Raw genomic sequence first — 19,977 nt, forward strand, 5'->3', positions numbered from 1 at the left:
TTTTTAGGCTAATTATTTGTGCCAGGTACCTACTATTTTCCTTATCTTATTAATTACTTTATTCTGATGTTCTGATTATAGGTGAGGTTATCATCTTATTTGTCTTTATATTCCTTATAGGCATTTGCATATCTCTCACATAGTAAATCCATGATATATGCTCACTTGATCAATAAATATATGTATGTTTTAATTGAGAACCTACTATGTGATAGAACTGAAGATCAGATATTAATAGGATGCACTCCTTTGTCCTTGAGGGACTCTATCCAGAGAATGAATTAACAGATAGTTGTATTTTATTGAGGCCAAGTACATTGAGTTGCCAGATAAAGTTTGATGACTTCATATCATCAGTTTGCATGTGTGTTGACTACTGAACTCATTCCACCCACTTGCCTTTTTTTAAAAGTGAATTTGTTTCTAAGAGCTCTCATGGATGTAACTTTTTTTTGTTTTTAAATACTATACTCAACTTTAAAACTTAATATCAATATATAGCTCTTTATTGTGTTTGATTAATTGATTATCTGTCTCTTCCAGTTGAATATAAACTCCACAAGGGTAGCCACTTTGTCTCCTCTGTTCACTCCTTTATCCTCAACACCTAGAATAGTACATATCACATAGTAAGCATGAATAAATATTTGTTGGATTATATATCAATACATAAATTAAGCAGGGTCTCTGAGACCAAGTTTGGGCCCCAGTGAGAAAAAAGAAAGGTTACTGGCTCAATCATTTCATGTTCCTTAACAAGGGCTGGCTAAAAATATTTACATGAGATTTATACTGATATACAACACTGTTGGACCTTAGGCCCCCATTCTAGACATTAGGGTCCTAGTGATTTGTACTGGTTTCTTTCCTTCTTATCAGCCCTAAAGTCAAGCGTCATTATCTACCATCTAATCTACCTCACTGAGCCAATTTAGAACTAATTTACTTTTTACTGATTTCTTTTTCTCTAAGAAATAATACTTTACTAGGGATTTAACTGAGGAATGTAAAAGGTTTTCAGAAGGAGTAGTAGTCCCAATAACAAATTTCCCTTTTGCAGTGAATAAGATCATCCTTAACCAAGCTGTGTGGGTTAGTGGTAGGTTTTGATTATTCACGCCAGTATATTCTCCATCTTTGACATGGATAATGAAATATTAACGTCTTTCTTCTCTTTATATTATTATATATTCTGTGATGTTGCATCATAATGTTAAAGGATTATGCAGCTTGCATATTAAAGTCATGTAAAATATACCAGTGAGTCCCAGATTTATTACAGTACTTTTGTCATTTTTTTATCATTAAAAAAGAAAACATTTTCGAATGTTAGTTTCACAGTGGATGATATTCATTATATGTTAAATTATATAGAGGTTTAGTTGGGAGGGGTTAAGTCATTTATTAAAAGAGAAATCAGAGTAAGAATAGGTTATCTGTATCATTTTATTTTGAAACCTACAAATATCTTGTGCATTTCAGGTTATGAAAGAGCAGGAACAGTACATTGCAACTCAGTACAAGGAGGCCATAGATTTGGAGCAAGAATTGAGGCTATCTCGGGAGCATTTGCAGAACTCTCATACAGAATTGGTGGAGGCTCATCGTCAACAAGTGCAAGCACAGAGAGAAGTAGAAAGGCTGTCAAGTGAACTGGAGGAAATAAAGCAACTCTCTAAAGAGAAAGTAATCCCTATTCTAATTTTACCTTACTGAAAATACTAAAATTTTTAACTTTTACTTTTTCTACTATAGAATATAGTTCTTACAAAAGTTAATTGTGTTTCACAACAATGTGAATGTATTTAATACCACCAAATTTTACACTTAAAAATGATTAAGGTGGTAAATTTTATGTTATGTGTATTTTACCCAAATTTTTTAAAAAACTGTTATATTTAGCACAGCATTGTAGTGTAACTTGGAAGTCTCTCAGAACTGAGTATTAGTCAAACTAATTAGTTTTCAATAAAATGAGTTATAAAGCACTTTCAGACTTTCAAGTGAATTTGAGCTATCACTCAAACAAAAAAAAAAATCTAATAAATCTTTTTTAAAAGATTTATTCATTATTTATTTATTTAATATAATTTATTTTTGGCTGCATTGTGTCTTAGCTGCAGCACACGGGATCTTCATTGAGGCATGTGGGATCTTTCATTGCAGCACACAGGCTCTTCGTTGTGGCACGTGGGCTTCTCTCTAGTTGTGGCATGCAGGCTCCAGGGTGCGTGGGCTCGGTAGTTGTGGCGCTTGGGCTCCAGGGCGCATGGGTTCTGTAGCTTGCGGCACGCGGGCTCTAGTTGAGGCACGCGAGCTCAGTAATTGTGGCACACTGGCTTAGTTGCCCCGCAGCATGTGTGCTCTTAGTTCCCTGACCAGGAATCGAACCTGCGTCCTCTGCATTGTAAGGCGGATTCTTTACCACTGGACCACCAGGGAAGTCTCTAATAAATCTTTTTTAGTAAAAACTTTTTACATTTGTAGCCATTCATATATGAAAACTGACTATCTAAATTTATAACTGTTAGAAACCTGCAGTCCAGAACCCTTGGGGAGAAAAAGAGATTTTAAATAGCAAGAGCACTAATATAGATTGTATTTCCCTAGTATTAGATAGAAAGTTAACAACTTGGCTTAAAAATATTTAGATTGATATATGTGAGTTAATTACTTAGACTTCGAAAAAAATGTATTTATTGGTATTCTAGAAAAGTTCTTGTGATATTTCTGCTTTCTATTATGGTTACTAATTCAGTATGGGAATTGACTGAAAATGTTTTTACATTTAGCCTTGGTTAACCTAATGACATTTTTATTCACATTTCTGGGTGGTTAGACTAATAAAAAATATACAGGGAATTTTTACTAGAATGTCAGGCACATGGGAGTCTACTAGGAAAAGGGAGGCTATCTTTTATCTCATTTCTGTCCTTATCAATAGTATCTAAATGTAGTATAATTGATTTTATCTGATAAACTAAGCTCAGTTAATCAAATAAGTAAGTGAAAGTGGGGAATTATTAAAAATGACATTTTAGGCCTTCCCTGGTGGCGCAGTGGTTAAGAATCTGCCTGCTGATGCAGGTGACATGGGTTCGAGCCCTGGTCCTGGAAGATCCCACATGCTGCAGAGCAACTAAGCGCGTGCATCACAACTACTGAGCCTGCTCTCTAGAGCCTACAAGCCACAACTACGGAAGCCCATGTGCCACAACTACTGAAGCCCACGCACCTAGAGCCAGTGCTCCACAAGAAAAGCCACCACAATGAGAAACACTTGCACCGCAACCAAGAGTAGCCCATGCTTGACGCAGCTAAAGACAGCCCGCACGCAAAAACGAAGACCCAGGGCTTCCCTGGTGGCACAGTGGTTGAGAGTCCGCCTGCCGATGCAGGGGACACGGGTTCGTGCCCCGGTCCGGGAAGATCCCACATGCTGCAGAGCGGCTGGGCCCGTGAGCCATGGCCGCTGAGCCCGTGCATCTGGAGCCTGTGCTCCGCAACGGGAGAGGCCACAACAGTGAGAGGCCCGCGTACCGCATAAAAAAAAAAAGAAAAAATGAAGACCCAATGCAGCCCCAACGCAGCAAAAGATAAATAAATAAATAAACATTAAAAAAAAAAATGACACTTTAGGGCTTCCCTGGTGGCACAGTGGTTAAGAATCCACCTGCCAACGCAGGGGACACAGGTTCAAGCCCTGGTCCAGGAATATCCCACGTGCTGCAGAGCAACTAGGCCCGTGCGCCACAACTCCTGAGCCCCCGTGCCTCAACTACTGAAGCCCGTGTGACTAGAGCCCGTGCTTCGCAACAAGAGAAGCCACCACAGTGAGAAGCCCGCTCACCACAGCGAAGAGTAGCCCCCGCTCGCCGCAACTAGAGAAAGCCCACGCAGCAACAAAGACCCAATGCAGCCAAAAATAATAAATAAACAAAATAAATACATTTATTTTTAAAAAATGACACTTTAAGTATTATATTTTAACCCAAAAATCTAAGTTTACATTCATGCGTTAATCTTTTAATGTGGGACCAAATCTTGGTTTTTGGTGTATGGTAGGGTCACTTGATTAAAATTCCACCTAGTCTTTCTTGCATAAACCATACTCATATTCCATCATCTATAGTTTCCAATTTTAGTTTCTTAAAATGGAAAAAGAATTGAAAGACATTTGTGAATCAGAGGATAGCATCTCATATTTTTTATGGGATTTCACACAATATTTTACAACTATCCTGACTGGTTCTAATTGGGTAGCAAATGTTTGTGACTCACTCATTGAATTGTCTCAAAGCATATAACTTAGTTTTCATATAAAAACATTCATTTTACATGCATATTTCATCAATGTTCATAATGTATAATAAAACTACATAATTGTAGTCACAAACACAACTAGCATAAATAGGTCTGGATAAATACACAACTGACTGTAGATAAGCAAACAGCACATCTGGTGAGCAAAAATGCATACCCATACCTAAGAGCAGACTATTATCTGCCAAAGTTCAGTGTTCTGTGGTTATTAGTTTATTTTACAAAACGCATTGGTTAGTGAACTTCTATTATATTATGATAACAAACAATATACTGATACTTTCCCATTAGTACTCTCTTAAAGATCTAGATTAAAATCTAGATTAATACATTTTTTAAAGTGTACATTTAATATGGTAACTGTGTATGAGTACATAGTATTATAAAAGATTAAGATACTTCTATAAATGTGGTGAGTTGTTTAGCTATAATAGCCAAATAAACAAGTAATGTAACCTTTACTTAATATGTCATTTTAAGGAAGCTCATGGAAAACATTTAGCTGAAGAGTTGGGGGCTTCTCAAGTACGTGAAGCTCAGTTAGAAGTAAGAATGCAAGCAGAAATCAAGAAATTGTCAGCAGAAGTAGAATCTGTCAAAGAAGCTTATCATCTAGAGGTAAATAAAAATTTAATTTGTTCTATTACCCCCTGCTAAAGTGTGTTGATCTATCTGAACAAAGTATAAGTCTAGCTCTTAAATGTTCATTATAGAGTAATACATGTGGTCTTCCATTTCTGGTATCCTAAACGTATAACTTTTGCTTCATATCCAGTGAACTAATATTCTGTGGGGTTAAGAGGTTGAATTCTTTAGCCAGGCATCCTGGTTCTAAATCTCAGCTCATTACTTGACACTTATGTAACCTTGGGCAACTAACTTAACATCTTTAACTAAAATGGATATAATAATGCTATCTATTTCATAAAACTGTGTTGAGGATTAAATGAATTAGTGTAGTTAAAGTTCTTACACCAGAGCCTGGCACATCATTATCATTGTATCATTGGTTATAAAATAGCGCTTGCCAAAACTAACTGGAGGTATTTAATAACCAATATAAGCTGTTTCATGTGATGTAGATCTATTAATGTGTTGTAATTTTCAACATTTGCTCTGATAGTAAGTTAGAGAGGCAGTACAATACTTTTTATCTATCCATGTGTCCTGAGCCTTTATAGAAATGGGCAGTGTCACCCATTAGAATAGCATTTCTTGTCTTTTTAAAAACTATATTTGAAGATATCCAGAATTTATGTTTAAGATCTGAATAAATTACTTATGAAGTTCTAATAAAGCATTTTTCCGTATGGCAATGGTTGCAAATATATTTATATTAAACTCATTTCTAGGGAGTTTGGTAATATCTGTGTGAGGGATAAGTTGGGTTTGTGGTCACCATGTCTTGTTTAAATGCATTTAGAGTCAAATCTCTTTGAAAACATTGTCTGCCAAACAAAACACATTTGCAAGCTGAATCCAGTCCTCAGGCCAAGAGATTACAACCTTTGGTCTTTAGAGACAAATGTGAATGCTGATGAGTTCAGCATAATTATTTGATATTAGCTGGCCAACTTAGTGACCATCAGTAATAATTGGTCCATCTCAAGTATTTGCCAGGAACTACTCAGTATGCTTTTATTACATGGTCTGAACTTCTACTTTTATTTTAATCATCCAATTTTTTACTTTTAGTTTTATAAGCATCCTGAAATTATTTATAAGCAATAGTACATAAAATGAATTGTAAAAATTGGTTCTAGTATTGCTGTTTAATATCTGGTATTAATATTTTATATGCATGATATAAAAACACCTAATATGGATACTCGCACAGGGGCTGCAGCTGGTGTCTTGGAGGCCTGTCGGGGATGAAGGCACCCAGCACAAATGCTTTTCCAGTCAGGCCCCAGACATGCTGGTCCTTTTAAGCCTCGTGGTGAAACAGCTGTTTAACCCATTCAGACAGAAAAATGAAAGCTCTACATAGGAACACGATGTGAATGGAAGAGACCTTTCATTATGCAAACAGTATGGAACTCTAAACAGACACTAAAAACAGCTCTCATCTTAAGAACCCAGCACTTGTGTCACAGTAAAAGTTAAGTGCTGGTGGAACAGCTTTTGATAAATGAAGACTTCCAGCCAGAGGGTGATACCTTTGGACAATTCTTGCATTCGTGATCAGATTGGATACCTCCCATCCTGAGGCTCCCCAAGACTTTTGAAAAGTTTTTCAGTGATCCTTACAGAAAGACACCCTCTCCAGAGAAATGCAGTATTTATATACAGTGCATTGGATCTCTAGGAAACACCAGAGTTATCAGTGAAGAATATATTAAATGACTCAAGGGCTACTGTGAAGCATTTTTCTGTGGCTTGACAGTAAAGCTCCTAGAACCAGTTCCTATCTCTGCAAGGTGTTCTTTTAGAGTCAGTGATAACATCCAAAACCTACAAATTCATGCAGGGCATACCCTGAAGTTCTAAAAAATTAGAAGCCTAAAGATGCCTTCTGTGTTGTGGGAATAACACTGAGCATTACCCAAGAGATTCCCTGGAATTTTGCCTTTGGACAGGCCTCTTTAACAGATGGTATGGGGATATTCAGCCTTGTCAGGTATGGCGTTTTTTTAATAGTTTATCTTATGAAGGCAAGGTAAAGAAGCTGCAGAGAACACCTTCAAACGACTATTCAATTTTTGATAACTATTACATTCCTGAAATGACTAGTGTTTTGCCACTTTGATCCTATAAGACTTTAACCCATGAGGTTGGACACAGATTTGGACTTTAACACTGCCAGTGGCTTGAACATCTAATGCAAGGTTCCAAAGATTTGGGAAAAGCTGACCAGTGCCCCCTAAACTTTTACCCTATCTGTTTACACAAGTTACAGCATGCTATTGGTTGTAGCACTGTGGAAGGGTACAAAGCGCTGGTGAGGTGGATTGAAGATGAATCTGCTGACACACCTCCCTCCAAAACATAGTCATGAGGATAATGTGAATTTGCCAAAACCTGTAGAAGCCTTTAAGGAATGGAAAGAGTGGATAATAAAATGCCTTGCTATTTTCCAAAAATAAGGACCTTCAAATAGGAGTAATTAAAATAAATACTTACAGGTTAAAAAATATATATATAGGTTTTTTTGTTGTTGTTCTTAACAAAGATTTTTTTAAAGTGTGTATGTTGGTTGAATATAAAAATGAGAGGATATGTCATTAAAGTAATAGGAAAGGAGATCAATAATTTTTAACTGTAATTTTTAAAATACAGGTTTCAGAGTTGTCAGAAAAGTTATTTAATTGTAAAACTCCTGATTTTTTTTCAATGAAAATGAGATTTTTTTAAACTTTATTATGGAAAATTTTAAACATATTCAAAAGTAGAATAGTATAACTCTTCCTATATATTGTTCAACTTCAGTAATTATCAACTCACGGCCAATTTGATTTGATCTATAAGTATGTCGACCATCTCTTTTATCTAAAAGGAAATACTTTTGAGAATGAAAAAGGGTGCTATTAGTAACTACACCAGGATACCAGGCATAAAACCTAGACAGCTGTAGGCAAACTGGGAAGTATGGTCACCATATCTTTAACCTCACTCACTTCCCTTTCTTCCTTCCCCACATTCCCCCACATATCACATATTGTTTTGAAGCAAATCCCAAACATGATTGTTTCATCAGTAAACATTTCTAAAAGATACGGACTATTTTAATAAATTTATTTATTTATTTTTATTTTTGGCTGCGTTGGGTCTTCATTGCGGTGTGCAGGCTTCTCATTGCGGTGGCTTCTCTTGTTGCAGAGCACAGGCTCTAGGCACGCGGGCTTCAGTAGTTGTGGCTCGCAGGCTCTAGAGTGCAGGTTCAGTAGTTGTGGTGCACGGGCTTAGTTGCTCTGAGACATGTGGGATCTTCCCGGACCAGGGTTCGAACCCGTGTCCCTGCATTGGCAGGTGGATTCTTAACCACTGCGCCATCAGGGAAGTCGGATGAGGGCTATTTTAAAAAAACATAACCACAATGTTATTATTACACCTAAAAATTGACTTTAATTCCTTAATATCATCATACATCCAATCATTGTTCAGATTTCCTCAGTTATCACAAAAATGTCTTTATAGCTGATTTGTTCAAATCAGGATCCAAAAGCAGTCCATGGTATTTCGTTAACTGTTCTTAAGTAAATTTAAAACTATGGGTTCCTTCTCCCCTTTTTCCCTCTAGTATGTTATTTGTTGAGAAATCATGTTTGTAACTACAAACAGAATTTACTTTCATTTAAGTGGAAATGGAAAGTATTAGAATGTTGTTGAAACCAACTTCACCCTGTTTTCTTTCTTCCTTTCCTTTTCAATTTTGGGGCTATGTAGATGATTTCACATCAGGAGAAGCATGCAAAGTGGAAGATTACTGCTGATTCTCAAAAGACTTCTGTTCAGCAACTAAATGAACAGTTAGAGAAAACAAAACTAGAATTAAAAGGAGCTCAGGACACTATAAGCAATTTGCATCAACAAGTCCAAGACAGGAATAAAGTAATTGAAGCTATAAACGAAGCATTACTTATTAAAGTAAGTAAACATATAAAAGTACATAAAGCAGAACTATAATGAAGTAAATTTATGACTTATTTTCCCATCCTTGTAGTTTGTAGAGGACTAAATAACCAAAAATTGACCTATTTGAATAAAATGCACTTTATTTAGAAGACACTGAATTTGGACATTATTAATTTGATATGTATCATATTACCACAGGAGAAATAATTTACGTTCAACCATGAACTTAAAAATATTTTGTGTGTGAGTGTGAGAACATTCAAGTTCTAATCTTTCAGCAAATTTCAATTATACAACTAGTGTTACCAACTGTAGTCATCATGTTATATATTAGATCCCTCAGACTTTAGTCATCTTATACCTGAAAGGTTGTACCCTGTTAGCAACCTCTCCTATTTCCCCCACCACCCAGCCTCTGGCAACCACTTTCCTGCTCACTGTTTCTATGAGTTTGACTTTTTTTTTTTTTAAGATTCCACATATAAGTGATATCATGCAGTATTTGTCTTTCTCTGTTTTATTTCACTTAGCATAATGCCCTCAAGGTCCATTCATGTTGTTCCAAAGGGCATATTGTATATTCCATTGTATGTATATTTACCACATCTTTTTTTTTTTTTAACATCTTTGTTAGAGTATAACTGCTTTACAATGGTGTGTTAGTTTCTGCTTTATAACAAAGTGAATCAGTTATACATATACATATGTCCCCATATCTCTTTCCTCTTGTGTCTCCCTCCCTCCCACCCTCCCTATCCCACCTCTCTAGGTGGTCACAAAACACCGAGCTGATCTCCCTGTGCTATGTGGCTGCTTCCCACTAGCTATCTATTTTACGTTTGGTAGTACCACATCTTCTTTATCCATTCATCCGTTGATGGGCACTTAGGTTTTTTCCTTATCTGAGCTATTGTGAATAATGCTGCAATGAACATAGGAGTACAGATATCTCTGATAACCTGTTTTCATTCCCTTTGAATATATACCCAGAAGTGGTATTGCTGGATCGAATGATAGTTCTATTTTTAATTTTGGGGGGAAGCTTCATGCTGTTTTCCTTAATGGCTGTACCAGTTTACATGCCCACCAACAGTGCACAGGGGCTCCCTTTTTTCCACACCCTTGCCAACACTCATCTCTTTTTGATGTCTTTTTGATGATAGCCATTCTAACAGTATAAGGTGATATCTCATTTGATTTTGATATGCATTTCCCAGATGGTTAGTGATATTGAGTACCTTTTCATGTACCTATTGGCTCTTTGTATATCTTCTTTGAAAAAAATGTATATTCATTTCCTCTGCCCATTTTTTAATTAGATTGTTTCTTTGCTTTTGAGTTGTATGAGTTCTTTAGGTATTTTGGATATTAACTCCTTATCAGTAAATGATTTGCAAATATTTTTTCCCATTCTGTAGGTTGCCTTTTCATTTTATTGGTTTCCATTGCTGTGCAGAAGCTTTTTAGTTTATAGAGTCCCTCTTTTTTATTTTTGCTTTTGTTGCCTTTGCTTTTAGTGTCAAATCCAAAAAATCATCACCACGCCTGATATCAAGGTGCTTACCCCGTGTTTTTTCTTATAAGAGTTTTATGGTTTCAGGTCATAAATTTAAGTTTTTAATACAGTTTGAGTTGATTTTTGTGTATAGTGTAGGATCGGGGTCCAGTTTCATTTTTTTACATCTGGCTCTCCAGTTTTGCCAGCACCATTCATTGAAGATACTGTTCTTTCCATTGTATTGTATATTCTTAGCTCCTTTGTCATAAATTAATTGGCTATACATGCATGGGTTTATTTGTGGGCCATCTATTCTGTTCCATTGATCTATGTGTCCATTTCTATGCTAATATGTACTATACTATAGCTTTGTAACATGGTTTGCAATCAGGAAGTGTGATGCTTCCAGCTTTGTTCTTCTTCAAGATTGCTTTGGCTATTTGGGGTCTTTTGTGGTTGCATACAAATTTTAGGATACCTTGTTCTATTTCTGTGAAAAATGCCATTGGAATTTTGATGGGGGTTGAATTGAATCTGTAGATCACTTAGGATAGTAAGGACATTTTCACAATATTAATTATTCCAGTTCATGAGCACAGAATATCTTTCCATTTATTTGTATCTTCTTCAGTTTCTTTCATCAGTGTCTTACAGTTTTCAGTGTACAGGTTTTTCATCTCCTTGGATAAATGTATTTCTAGGCATTTTATTCTTTTTGATGAAATTATAAATGGAATTATTTTACTAATTTCTCTTTCTGATAATTCATTATTAATATATAGATGTACAACAGATTTTTATATACTGATTTTGTATCCTGCTGTTTACTGAATTCATTTACTAGTTCTAACAGTTTTTTGATGGCATCTTTAGGGTTTTCTATATATAATATCATGTCATTTACAAACAGTTACAGTTTTACTTCTTCCTTTCCAATTTGGATTCCTTCTATTCCTTTTTTTTCCCCCTAATTTCTCTGGCTAGGACTCCCAATTCTGTATTGAATAGAAGTGGTGAGAGTTGGCATCCTTGTCTTGTTCCTGATTTTAAAGGAAATGCTTTCAGTTTTTCACAGTTGTGTAATATGTTAACTGTAGGTTTGTCATATATGACCTTTATTATGTTGGAGTACATTCCCCCTATAACCACGTGTTGTGCATTTTCATCATGAATGGATATTGAACTTTGTCAGGTGCTTTTTCTGCATCTTTTGAGATGATCATATGACTTTTATCCTTCATTTTGTTAATGTGGTATCTCATTGATTTGCAGATGTTGAACCATCCTTATGTCCCTGGACCTAATCCCACTTGATCATGGTATATGATTCTTTTAATGCATTGTTGAATTCAGTTTGCTAATATTTTTTAAAAATATTTATTTATTTTAAAATACTTTTTTTTATTAAGTGATATTGGAGTATAGTTGCTTTACAATGTTGTGTTAGTTTCTGCTGTACAGCAAAGTGAATCAGTTATACATATACATACATCCACTCTTTTTTAGATTCCCTTCCCATCTAGGTCACCACAGAGCCCTGAGTAGAGCTCCCTGTGCTAGACAGTAGGTTCTCATTTGTCATCTATTTTATTTATAGTAGTGTATATATGTCAATCCCCATCTTCCAGTTCATCCCATCTGCCTACCTTCCCCCCTTGGTAACCATAAGTTTTTTTCTATATCTGTGACTCTGTTTCTGCTTTGCAAATAAGTTCATCTGTACCATTTTTCTAGATTCCACATGTAAGTGATATTATATGATATTTGTCTTTCTCTTTCTGACTTACTTCACTCTGTATGACAGTCTCTAGGTCCATCCATGTCACTGCAGATGGCATTATTTCGTTCCTTTTTGTGGCTGAGTAATAGTCCATTGTATATATGTACCACATCTTCTTTATGCATTCCTCTGTTGATGGACATTTAGGTTGCTTCCATGTCTTGGCTGATGTAAATAGTGCTGCAATGAACATCAGGGTGGATGCATCCTTTCAAATTATGGTTTCCTCCAGATATATGCTCAGGAGTGGGATTGCTGAATTGTATGGTAGCTCTATTTTTAGTTTTTTAAGGAACCTCCATCGTGGCTGTACCAATTTATATTCCCACCAACAGTGTAGGAGGGTTCCCTTTTCTCCACACCATCTCCAGCATTTATTGTTTGTAGATTTTTTGATGCTGGCCATTCAGTTTGCTAATATTTTTTGAAGATTTTCATGTCTATGTTCATCAGTGATGTTGGCCTGTAATTTTCTTTTCTTGTGGCATCCTTGTCTGGTTTTGGTATCAGGGGAATGCTGGCCTGGTAAAATGAGTTTGGAAATGTTCCCATCTCTTTTCTTTAGACTAGTTTGAGGAGGATTGGTATTAATTCTTAAATGTTTGTTAGAATTCACCAATAAAGCCATTTGGTTCTGGACTTTTGTTGTTGGGAGATTTTTTTTTTTATTATTATTATTACTGATTCAATCTCCTTACTAGTAATTGGTCTATTGAGATCTCATTTTATATTTTCTTCATGATTCAGTCTTGAGTTGTATGTTTCTAGGATTTTACCTATTTTTTTCTTTGCTGACCAATTCGTTAGTGTATAATTGTTCATAGTAGTCCCTTTTGATCCTTAGTATTTTTTTGGTGTCAAGTTGTAACATTTCCTCTTTCATTTCTGATTTTATTTATTTAAGTTCTCTCTCTTTTTTTCTTGTTAAGCCTTGCTAAAGGTTTGTCTATTGTGTTTATCTTTTTAAAAACTCAGCTCTTAGTTTCATTGATATTTTCTATGTCTTTTTAGTCACTGTTTAATTTATTTCCACTCTGATATTTATTTCCTTCCTTCTACTAACTTTGGGCTTAGTTTGTTCTTCCTTTTTTATTTCCTAAGGTAGAAATTTAGGTTGTTTTATTTGGTATCTTTCTTGTTTCTTAATGTAGGCGTTTATCGCTATAAACTTCCCTCTTATGTCTGCTTTTGCTGCATCCCATAAGCTTTGGTGTATTATATTTCCATTTTAATTTGTCTTAAGATAATTTTAATTTCTCTGTTGATTTATTCTTTGACACATTGGTTGTTATGTAGCATGTTGTTTAATCTCCAAGTAATGGTGAATTTTCCAGTTTTCTTCTTATAATTGATTTCTACTTTTATACCACTGTAGTTGGAAGATGCTTGATATGATTTTAATCTTCTTAAATTTATTAAGACTTGTTTTGTGACCTAACATATGATCTGTCCTGGAGAATGTTCCATATGCACTTGAGAAGAATATGTACACTCCTGTCATGTGTTGGATGGAATGTTCTGTAAATGTTAAGTCCATTTGGTCTAACTTGTAGTTCAGGTCCAATGTTTTCGTATTGATTTTCTGTCTGGATGATCTATCCATTGATGAAACTGGGATATTAAAGCCCCCTACATTAATATGTTGCTGTCTGTTAATGCTTGCTTTATATATTTAGGTGCTCCTGTGTTTTTTAGGTGCAAAATATTTACAAATGTTATATTCTTTTGTTGGATTGACCCCTTTATCATTATATAATGACCCTCTTTGTCTCTTGTTACACTTTTGGCCTAAAGTCTGTTTTTTTTTTTTAAATAAGTGTAGTTATCTCAGCTTTCTTTTGGTTTCCATTTACATGGAATATATTTTTACATCCCTTCACTTTCAGTCTATGTGTGTCCTTAAAACTGAAGTGAGTCTTTCTAGGCAGTATACAGTTAGGTCTTATTTTTTTATTAAACCACTCTGTCATTTGATTAGAGAATTTAGTCCATCTATATTTAATTATTGATAGGTATGGACCTACTATTGCCATTTTGTTCATTGTTCTCTGGCTGTTTTTAATTCCTTCGTTCCTTTCTTCTTCTGTTGCTCTCTGCCTTTATAATTTGATGATTTTCTATAGTGGAATGTTTAGTTTTCCTTATCTTTGTGTATCTATGATAAGTTTTGCTTTGTAGTTTTCTTGAGGCTTACATAAGACATCTTACATGTATAACAGTCTATTTTAAGTTGATAAGAACTTAACTTTGAATGTATACTAAAGCTTTACATTTTTACTCTGTCCCCCCTTTATTTTGTTTTTGATGTCAAAATTTACTTCTTTTTATCAGTGTACCCATTAACAAATCATTGTAGTTTTAGTTTTAATACTTTTGTCTTTGAACTTTCATACTATAGTTATAAGTAATTTACTTACCACCATTACAACATTAGAGTATTATGAATTTAACTATATATTTACCTTTATCAATGAGATTTAAATTTTCATGTTTTCCTGTTAATAATTAGTATCCTTTTATTTCAGCTTGAAGAAGTCCCTGTAACATTTCTTGTAAGGTTAGTCTAGTGGAGATGAGCTCTTTCAGCTTTTGCTTCTCTGGAAAATGCTTTATCTCTCTTTCAAATCTGAAGGACAACTGCCAGGAAGAGTATTCTTTTTTTTTTTAACTCAAAGAGTATTTATTTAATTTATTTATTTATTTTGGCTGCATTGGGCCTTTGTTGCTGCACGTGGGCTTTCTCTATCTGCAGCGAGCAGGGGCTTCTCATTGTGGTGGCTTCTCTTGTTGCGGATGGGCTCTAGGTGCGCGGACTTCAGTAGTTGCAGCGCACAGGCTCAGTAGTTGTGGCACGTAGGCCCTAGAGCACTGGTTCAGTGGTTGTGGTGCACAGGCTTAGTTGCTCCATGGCATGTGGGATCTTCCCGGACCAGGGATCAAACCTGTGTCCCCTGCATTGGCAGGGCGGATTCTTAACCACTGCACCACCAGGGAAGTCCCAGGAAGAGTGTTCTTGGTTGGCAGTTCTTTTCTTTCAGCACTTTGAATATATCATGCCACTACCTTCTGGCCTGCAATTTCTGCTGATAGTCTTACAGGGTTCCCTTGTACTGCTCCTTCTGTACTGAGTTCTAAGGGGATAGCCATAGTACATCCTTGGAAGCCTGTTAAGAACTGCTTCTTTGTCTGCTGTAATCTTGTGTGTCAGACTCAAGCCCTGTTGGCTTTCACAGCTAAGTGTTTTGAGGGCCCATCACTCAGGTGGAAGTCTTAAAAGTTGGAGCACTAGATGTGGGATCCAAGCCGTTTGCTTCTAAGGAAGAAACTGGAAGTCAGGTGTTCCCTCCCATTGTATGGCCCTGTGCTTGACGTGGGGTTTATGGCAAAAGTGAGTCTCAGCTTTCCTACTAGTTTTGGTGTGGGCATTTTCTTATCCACCCAATGTGTAGATGTTTCTTTCTCAGCTTGTTTCTTTTGAAGGGAATTGTTCCTTATGTAGCTGTAGATTTGGTGTTTTGTGTGTGGGAGGAGATATGAGAGGAGCCTATATCGCCATCTTGGCCTGGAACTTGTGCAAATACCAACTTAATCATAATGTTTACTTCAGAGGGTTTTATACTTGAAGTATTTTAAAAGGAGAAGCAGGGCTTCCCTGATGGCACAGTGGTTGAGAGTCCGCCTGCCGATGCAGGGGACATGGGTTCGTGCCCCGGTCCGGGAAGATCCCACATGTCGCGGAGCGGCTGGGCCTGTGAGCCATGGCCGCTGAGCCTGCGCATCCAGAGCCTGTGCTCCGCAACGGGAGAGGCCACAACAGTGAGAGGCCTGCGTACCGCAGAAAAAAAAAAAAATAATAATAATAATAATAAAATAAAAGGAGGAGCATTAGTGGGAAGCTGCCGCATAGCACAGGGAGATCAGCTCGATGCTTTGTGACGACCTAGAGTGGTGGGATAGGGAGGGTGGGAGGAAGGTTCAAGAAGGAGGGGATATGTGTATGCATATAGCTGATTCACTTTGTTGTACAGCAGAAACTAACAGAACATTGTAAAGCAATTATACTCCAATAAAGATATATATAAAAAAGAAAAAATAGGAGTATTTTTCAAAATCAGGCAAGTTCCTCTAAAAATCATAAAGTAGAAAGTGCAAGATTATGTTAAAAAAATTTTTTACTGGTTTTTGAGTACATATGTCATTTTTCAAATAACCTCTTGCTACTTATTCACCCCTATTGATCATGAGAGTTTACTCTGGAATTTGAATTAATCTCAGTATTGATGCATAGAGATAAAAAATTTAATATTAGTTCAAACTGCCAATAAGTATGATTAACACTGTCAGCTAAGACCTTAAAAAAAGACCAACCTCACTGATAGTTTTGAAGCAATAAATGATTTTATAGCAAAATGGAAGTTATTGAAAACCAAAAGAACTCAGTCAATTAATACCTTAGAAATATTTGTAATTATTAACCTGAGCACTTAAATTCCTCTTATAAAATACTTTATATTCACAGTACTAGAGGAAAGATGAATAGACAGAATCTAAAATTATGTTTCAGTTGAACACTCTATGAAATAGTAATATAGTTAGTGTTCTGGGGATTTACAACATTTACACAAAATAATAAAACTTCATTGCAAAAAATTGACTAAAAATTTTAAAGATTCTGCATTGTATATCCCTTGTCACAGTAATAATGTCTGCTCACTTGTTAGATATTACCAATGAGATAAATAAAATTGTATTGCACTTATCAATTATTCAGAAGTTTTTAAGTTCAAATACTTAGGAAGTTGTGAAAATATTGTCAAAATAGCAGCAATTCTTAAATGAACCATACATACAGAGATCTTAGAACATGTAGTATGATTAGCCAGTATACCAGACAGAGGTAGAATTTCTTTGTTTTCTGACAGTAGAAAGTAAGGCAACCACAGCTGGCTCCAGAGTCTAGATTGGAGAGAAGTTAAGGAGGATAAGAGAGAAAGAAAGAAGAAAAGCTAATAGAAGAGCAGAAGCTGGCATAAATGTAACAATTAGAAGTAACTATAAATAATGGAAAGCAATTCATTGACAGCAGCAGTAAATGACAGAGAACAGAAACAGAAGTGAGGGAGAAGAGAAGAAACTGTTTGAGGCACTGTTTCCAGTTCACCTCTTTTGGTACCCTAACAAGTACCCTCATATTTGAGGAAGTAAGGGCAAAGCTAAGTCCATTTTCTGAAAGCCCTGAAGACATCACTGTATTATTGCACACTACAATAATGATCACAGAAGTGAACTTCTCTGAGTCTTAAGAAAAAGTTGAATTATGTTTAATATATTCAATATACTACATTTCTTTGTAAAAGTTAGGTGTTGAACTGTAAGTTAAATGGAATCCTGCTTATCTGAGATACCACATTTCTCAGTTTGGCTAGATAACACACAGAAGTTTAAAAAAAAACTTAAACTGCACACGACCTTATATGTGTCAACTTTATAATTACTTCATTAATTATGATTATAAAAATGTGAATACAAGACTTACTAAAAAAAATTCGCCCTTCTGCCACTTATAAATCAAGTTTATCTAGATAAAGTACTGTAAAGACATCAAAGGACTGAAATATGCATGTTAAACTTTCATTTTGCAATGTACACTGTGGTTATGACAGTTTTAGTTTTAAGTACAGTATTTTTAGAAAGAATAGAAACTATCAGTTTAAAAGTGACTGGTTTAGAAATATGCATCTTATGGATACTTGTAAGAAAAGGAGAATGTATTTGAACAGGAAACTACTACGTATGTTTAACTTTCGAAATTAAAATGTCTTCCCTTTTTTTTTTTTTGGCTTTATCGCTTTTCAGTGTATGCAATCTTATTCTTAGGATCCCAAAGTTGGGTCAGAGGACCCAAATGAAGGACACGGAAAAACAGAAATGAAAAGTTTATTTAATAAGGATTAATTTATTAAATATTATTAATCATTTAAAGGCTTTTCTTTGAAAATTTTCTAGTAAAGATTTCTTGTGATGATGACATATAAAGCAGAGTAGCTAATAGACATTTATTTCCTATTAGAAAACTCTGCAGGGCATTGTTTTTTGTATGTATGTATGTTAGATTAACAAATGACCGTATACCTTTTTATACTTTTGCAGAAAATTTTTTAGATGTAAGATTTCAGTCTTGAATAGAAATTTATATTGTCATCAATGCTAAGAAAGAAAAAGTTCTATAAGGAAAATGTAATTTTCAGTGGAATTCTTTAGTATAGTTTAAACATATTTCTAGTGAATATAGATAATTTTCCCACAATGAAGGGTTTTAACAGAGCTTGGAAAACTCAAGAGTTGTTATAAAAAGAATTTCTGTACTAGGATGAAGTTTAACTTAGATGACTTCTAAGAGTCTGATTTTCTAAGTGATTCATTCATTTAAGAAATATGTAATCAGCACCTACTATGTACCAATTTTTCTACAGGAATCAGAATTAACCAGATTGCCAGCCAAAATTTCTGGACATGAAAGGGCAGAAGACATCAAGTTTCTACCAGCCCCATTTACATCTCCAGTAGAAATTGAACCTGATATTCAAGATTCAAAATTTGCTAAGCATTCTCACACAGCTTTCTTCAAGTGTAGAAAACTACGTCGCTCTATTAGTGCCAGTGACCTTAGTTTCAGAACTCGTAGTGATGAAGATCTTTCTGAAGAATTACTGCAGGACTTAAAAAAAATGCAACTGAAACAACCTTCAACATTAGAAGAAAGCCAGAAGGATCTGACTTATACCCAGTCAGACTCATTTAAACCTCTCCCATATGACCTAGAAGATGATAGTTCTGAGAATAATGACTTCAGTACACTTAGTGGAATGCTAAAATATATAAACAAAGAAGTGAGAGTATTAAAAAAGTCTTCTATGCAAACAGGTGCTGGTTCAACTCAGGTATGTATTTCATACATTAGAAGTTATAATAATTTGTCTCCAATTAGTATCATTTTATTTTCTGTAAGAAAGAAACCCATACGTTTAAATGAAGCACTCATGCCATTAGGTGATGTACACAAATATTGAAAGTATGAAAAACTTCATTGTGAGTTTAGAATGCTTTTACCCTAGATAAGTAGAGTTGAAAATTAAGCTTTGAAAATTACCTTTTGTTAAAGTAGCCTATATATTTGATTAAATATAATCCCTATATTTGACTGAAGACTAATTCTACGTCATACTGGGAAAGTATTTTGAACTCCAGAGTATTAGAGAATGTTTTTTGGAGTTCCAAAATTAGTTGTGTTCCTAGACTTCCTGGAAACCATTCTAGTAAAGATTATTAAGGTAGTCTTTGTTTTGGTCATAGAATTTCCATAGTGGCTCAGAATATCTCATTCACATGATTTTTCTGCTCCCATTATTCCTGAGCATATCATACTGAAGAGGCAACTTTGTCCCTGCTACACATACCTTACAGACACTCAACATTGTTTATAAGCAGTTAATCTATAGTTTGCACAGAGAAACAAAGAATCTCTTCCAGGTAATTTCAGCTTTTTTCAAATGCCCATTTGCCTCATTTCAAACATATCAAAATAGGTTTGGTGGCCTAAAAAGTTTAAAAAGTGTTTTTAGAATGGATCCAAGACAAAGACTGTTGGAGCTTCTATTCATTTCTCCACGTCCTTCCTTACATTAAAAAGAGCTTAATCTGGGGAGTTCCCTGATAGCCTAGTGGTTAGGATTGCGGACTTTCACTGCCCTGGCTCAGGTTCAGTCCCTGGTGGGGAACTGAGATTCTGCAAGTCACATGG

At 35.4% G+C, this 19,977-nt stretch overlaps 1 protein-coding gene and 1 pseudogene across 12 annotated transcripts in view; both read left to right on the forward strand.

Moving 5' to 3' along the window:
- Positions 1 to 19,977, forward strand: part of CCDC18 (coiled-coil domain containing 18) — a 125,511-nt gene that overhangs the window by 98,602 nt on the left and 6,932 nt on the right. For 11 of the 12 annotated variants that reach the window (XR_003434361.1, XR_003434362.1, XM_027114355.1 and 8 more), the window contains 4 exons: positions 1,483 to 1,686; positions 4,804 to 4,941; positions 8,710 to 8,910; positions 18,650 to 19,117. Coding sequence is in view for 10 of the 12 variants with exons in the window: in XM_027114355.1 (XP_026970156.1) it covers positions 1,483 to 1,686; positions 4,804 to 4,941; positions 8,710 to 8,910; positions 18,650 to 19,117 (1,011 nt within the window). In the remaining 2 variants the exon portion in view is untranslated. The remainder of the gene's footprint in view (positions 1 to 1,482; positions 1,687 to 4,803; positions 4,942 to 8,709; positions 8,911 to 18,649; positions 19,118 to 19,977) is intronic. The other variant, XM_027114360.1, reaches the window with a different exon arrangement.
- LOC113624489 (archaemetzincin-2 pseudogene) lies at positions 4,977 to 7,612 on the forward strand (annotated as a pseudogene).

The sequence above is a fragment of the Aethalodelphis obliquidens genome, unplaced genomic scaffold (genome assembly GCF_003676395.1).
Source record: "Aethalodelphis obliquidens isolate GAN/ISIS:26980383/991018 unplaced genomic scaffold, ASM367639v1 scaffold13, whole genome shotgun sequence".
Taxonomy (NCBI): Eukaryota; Metazoa; Chordata; class Mammalia; order Artiodactyla; family Delphinidae; genus Aethalodelphis; species Aethalodelphis obliquidens.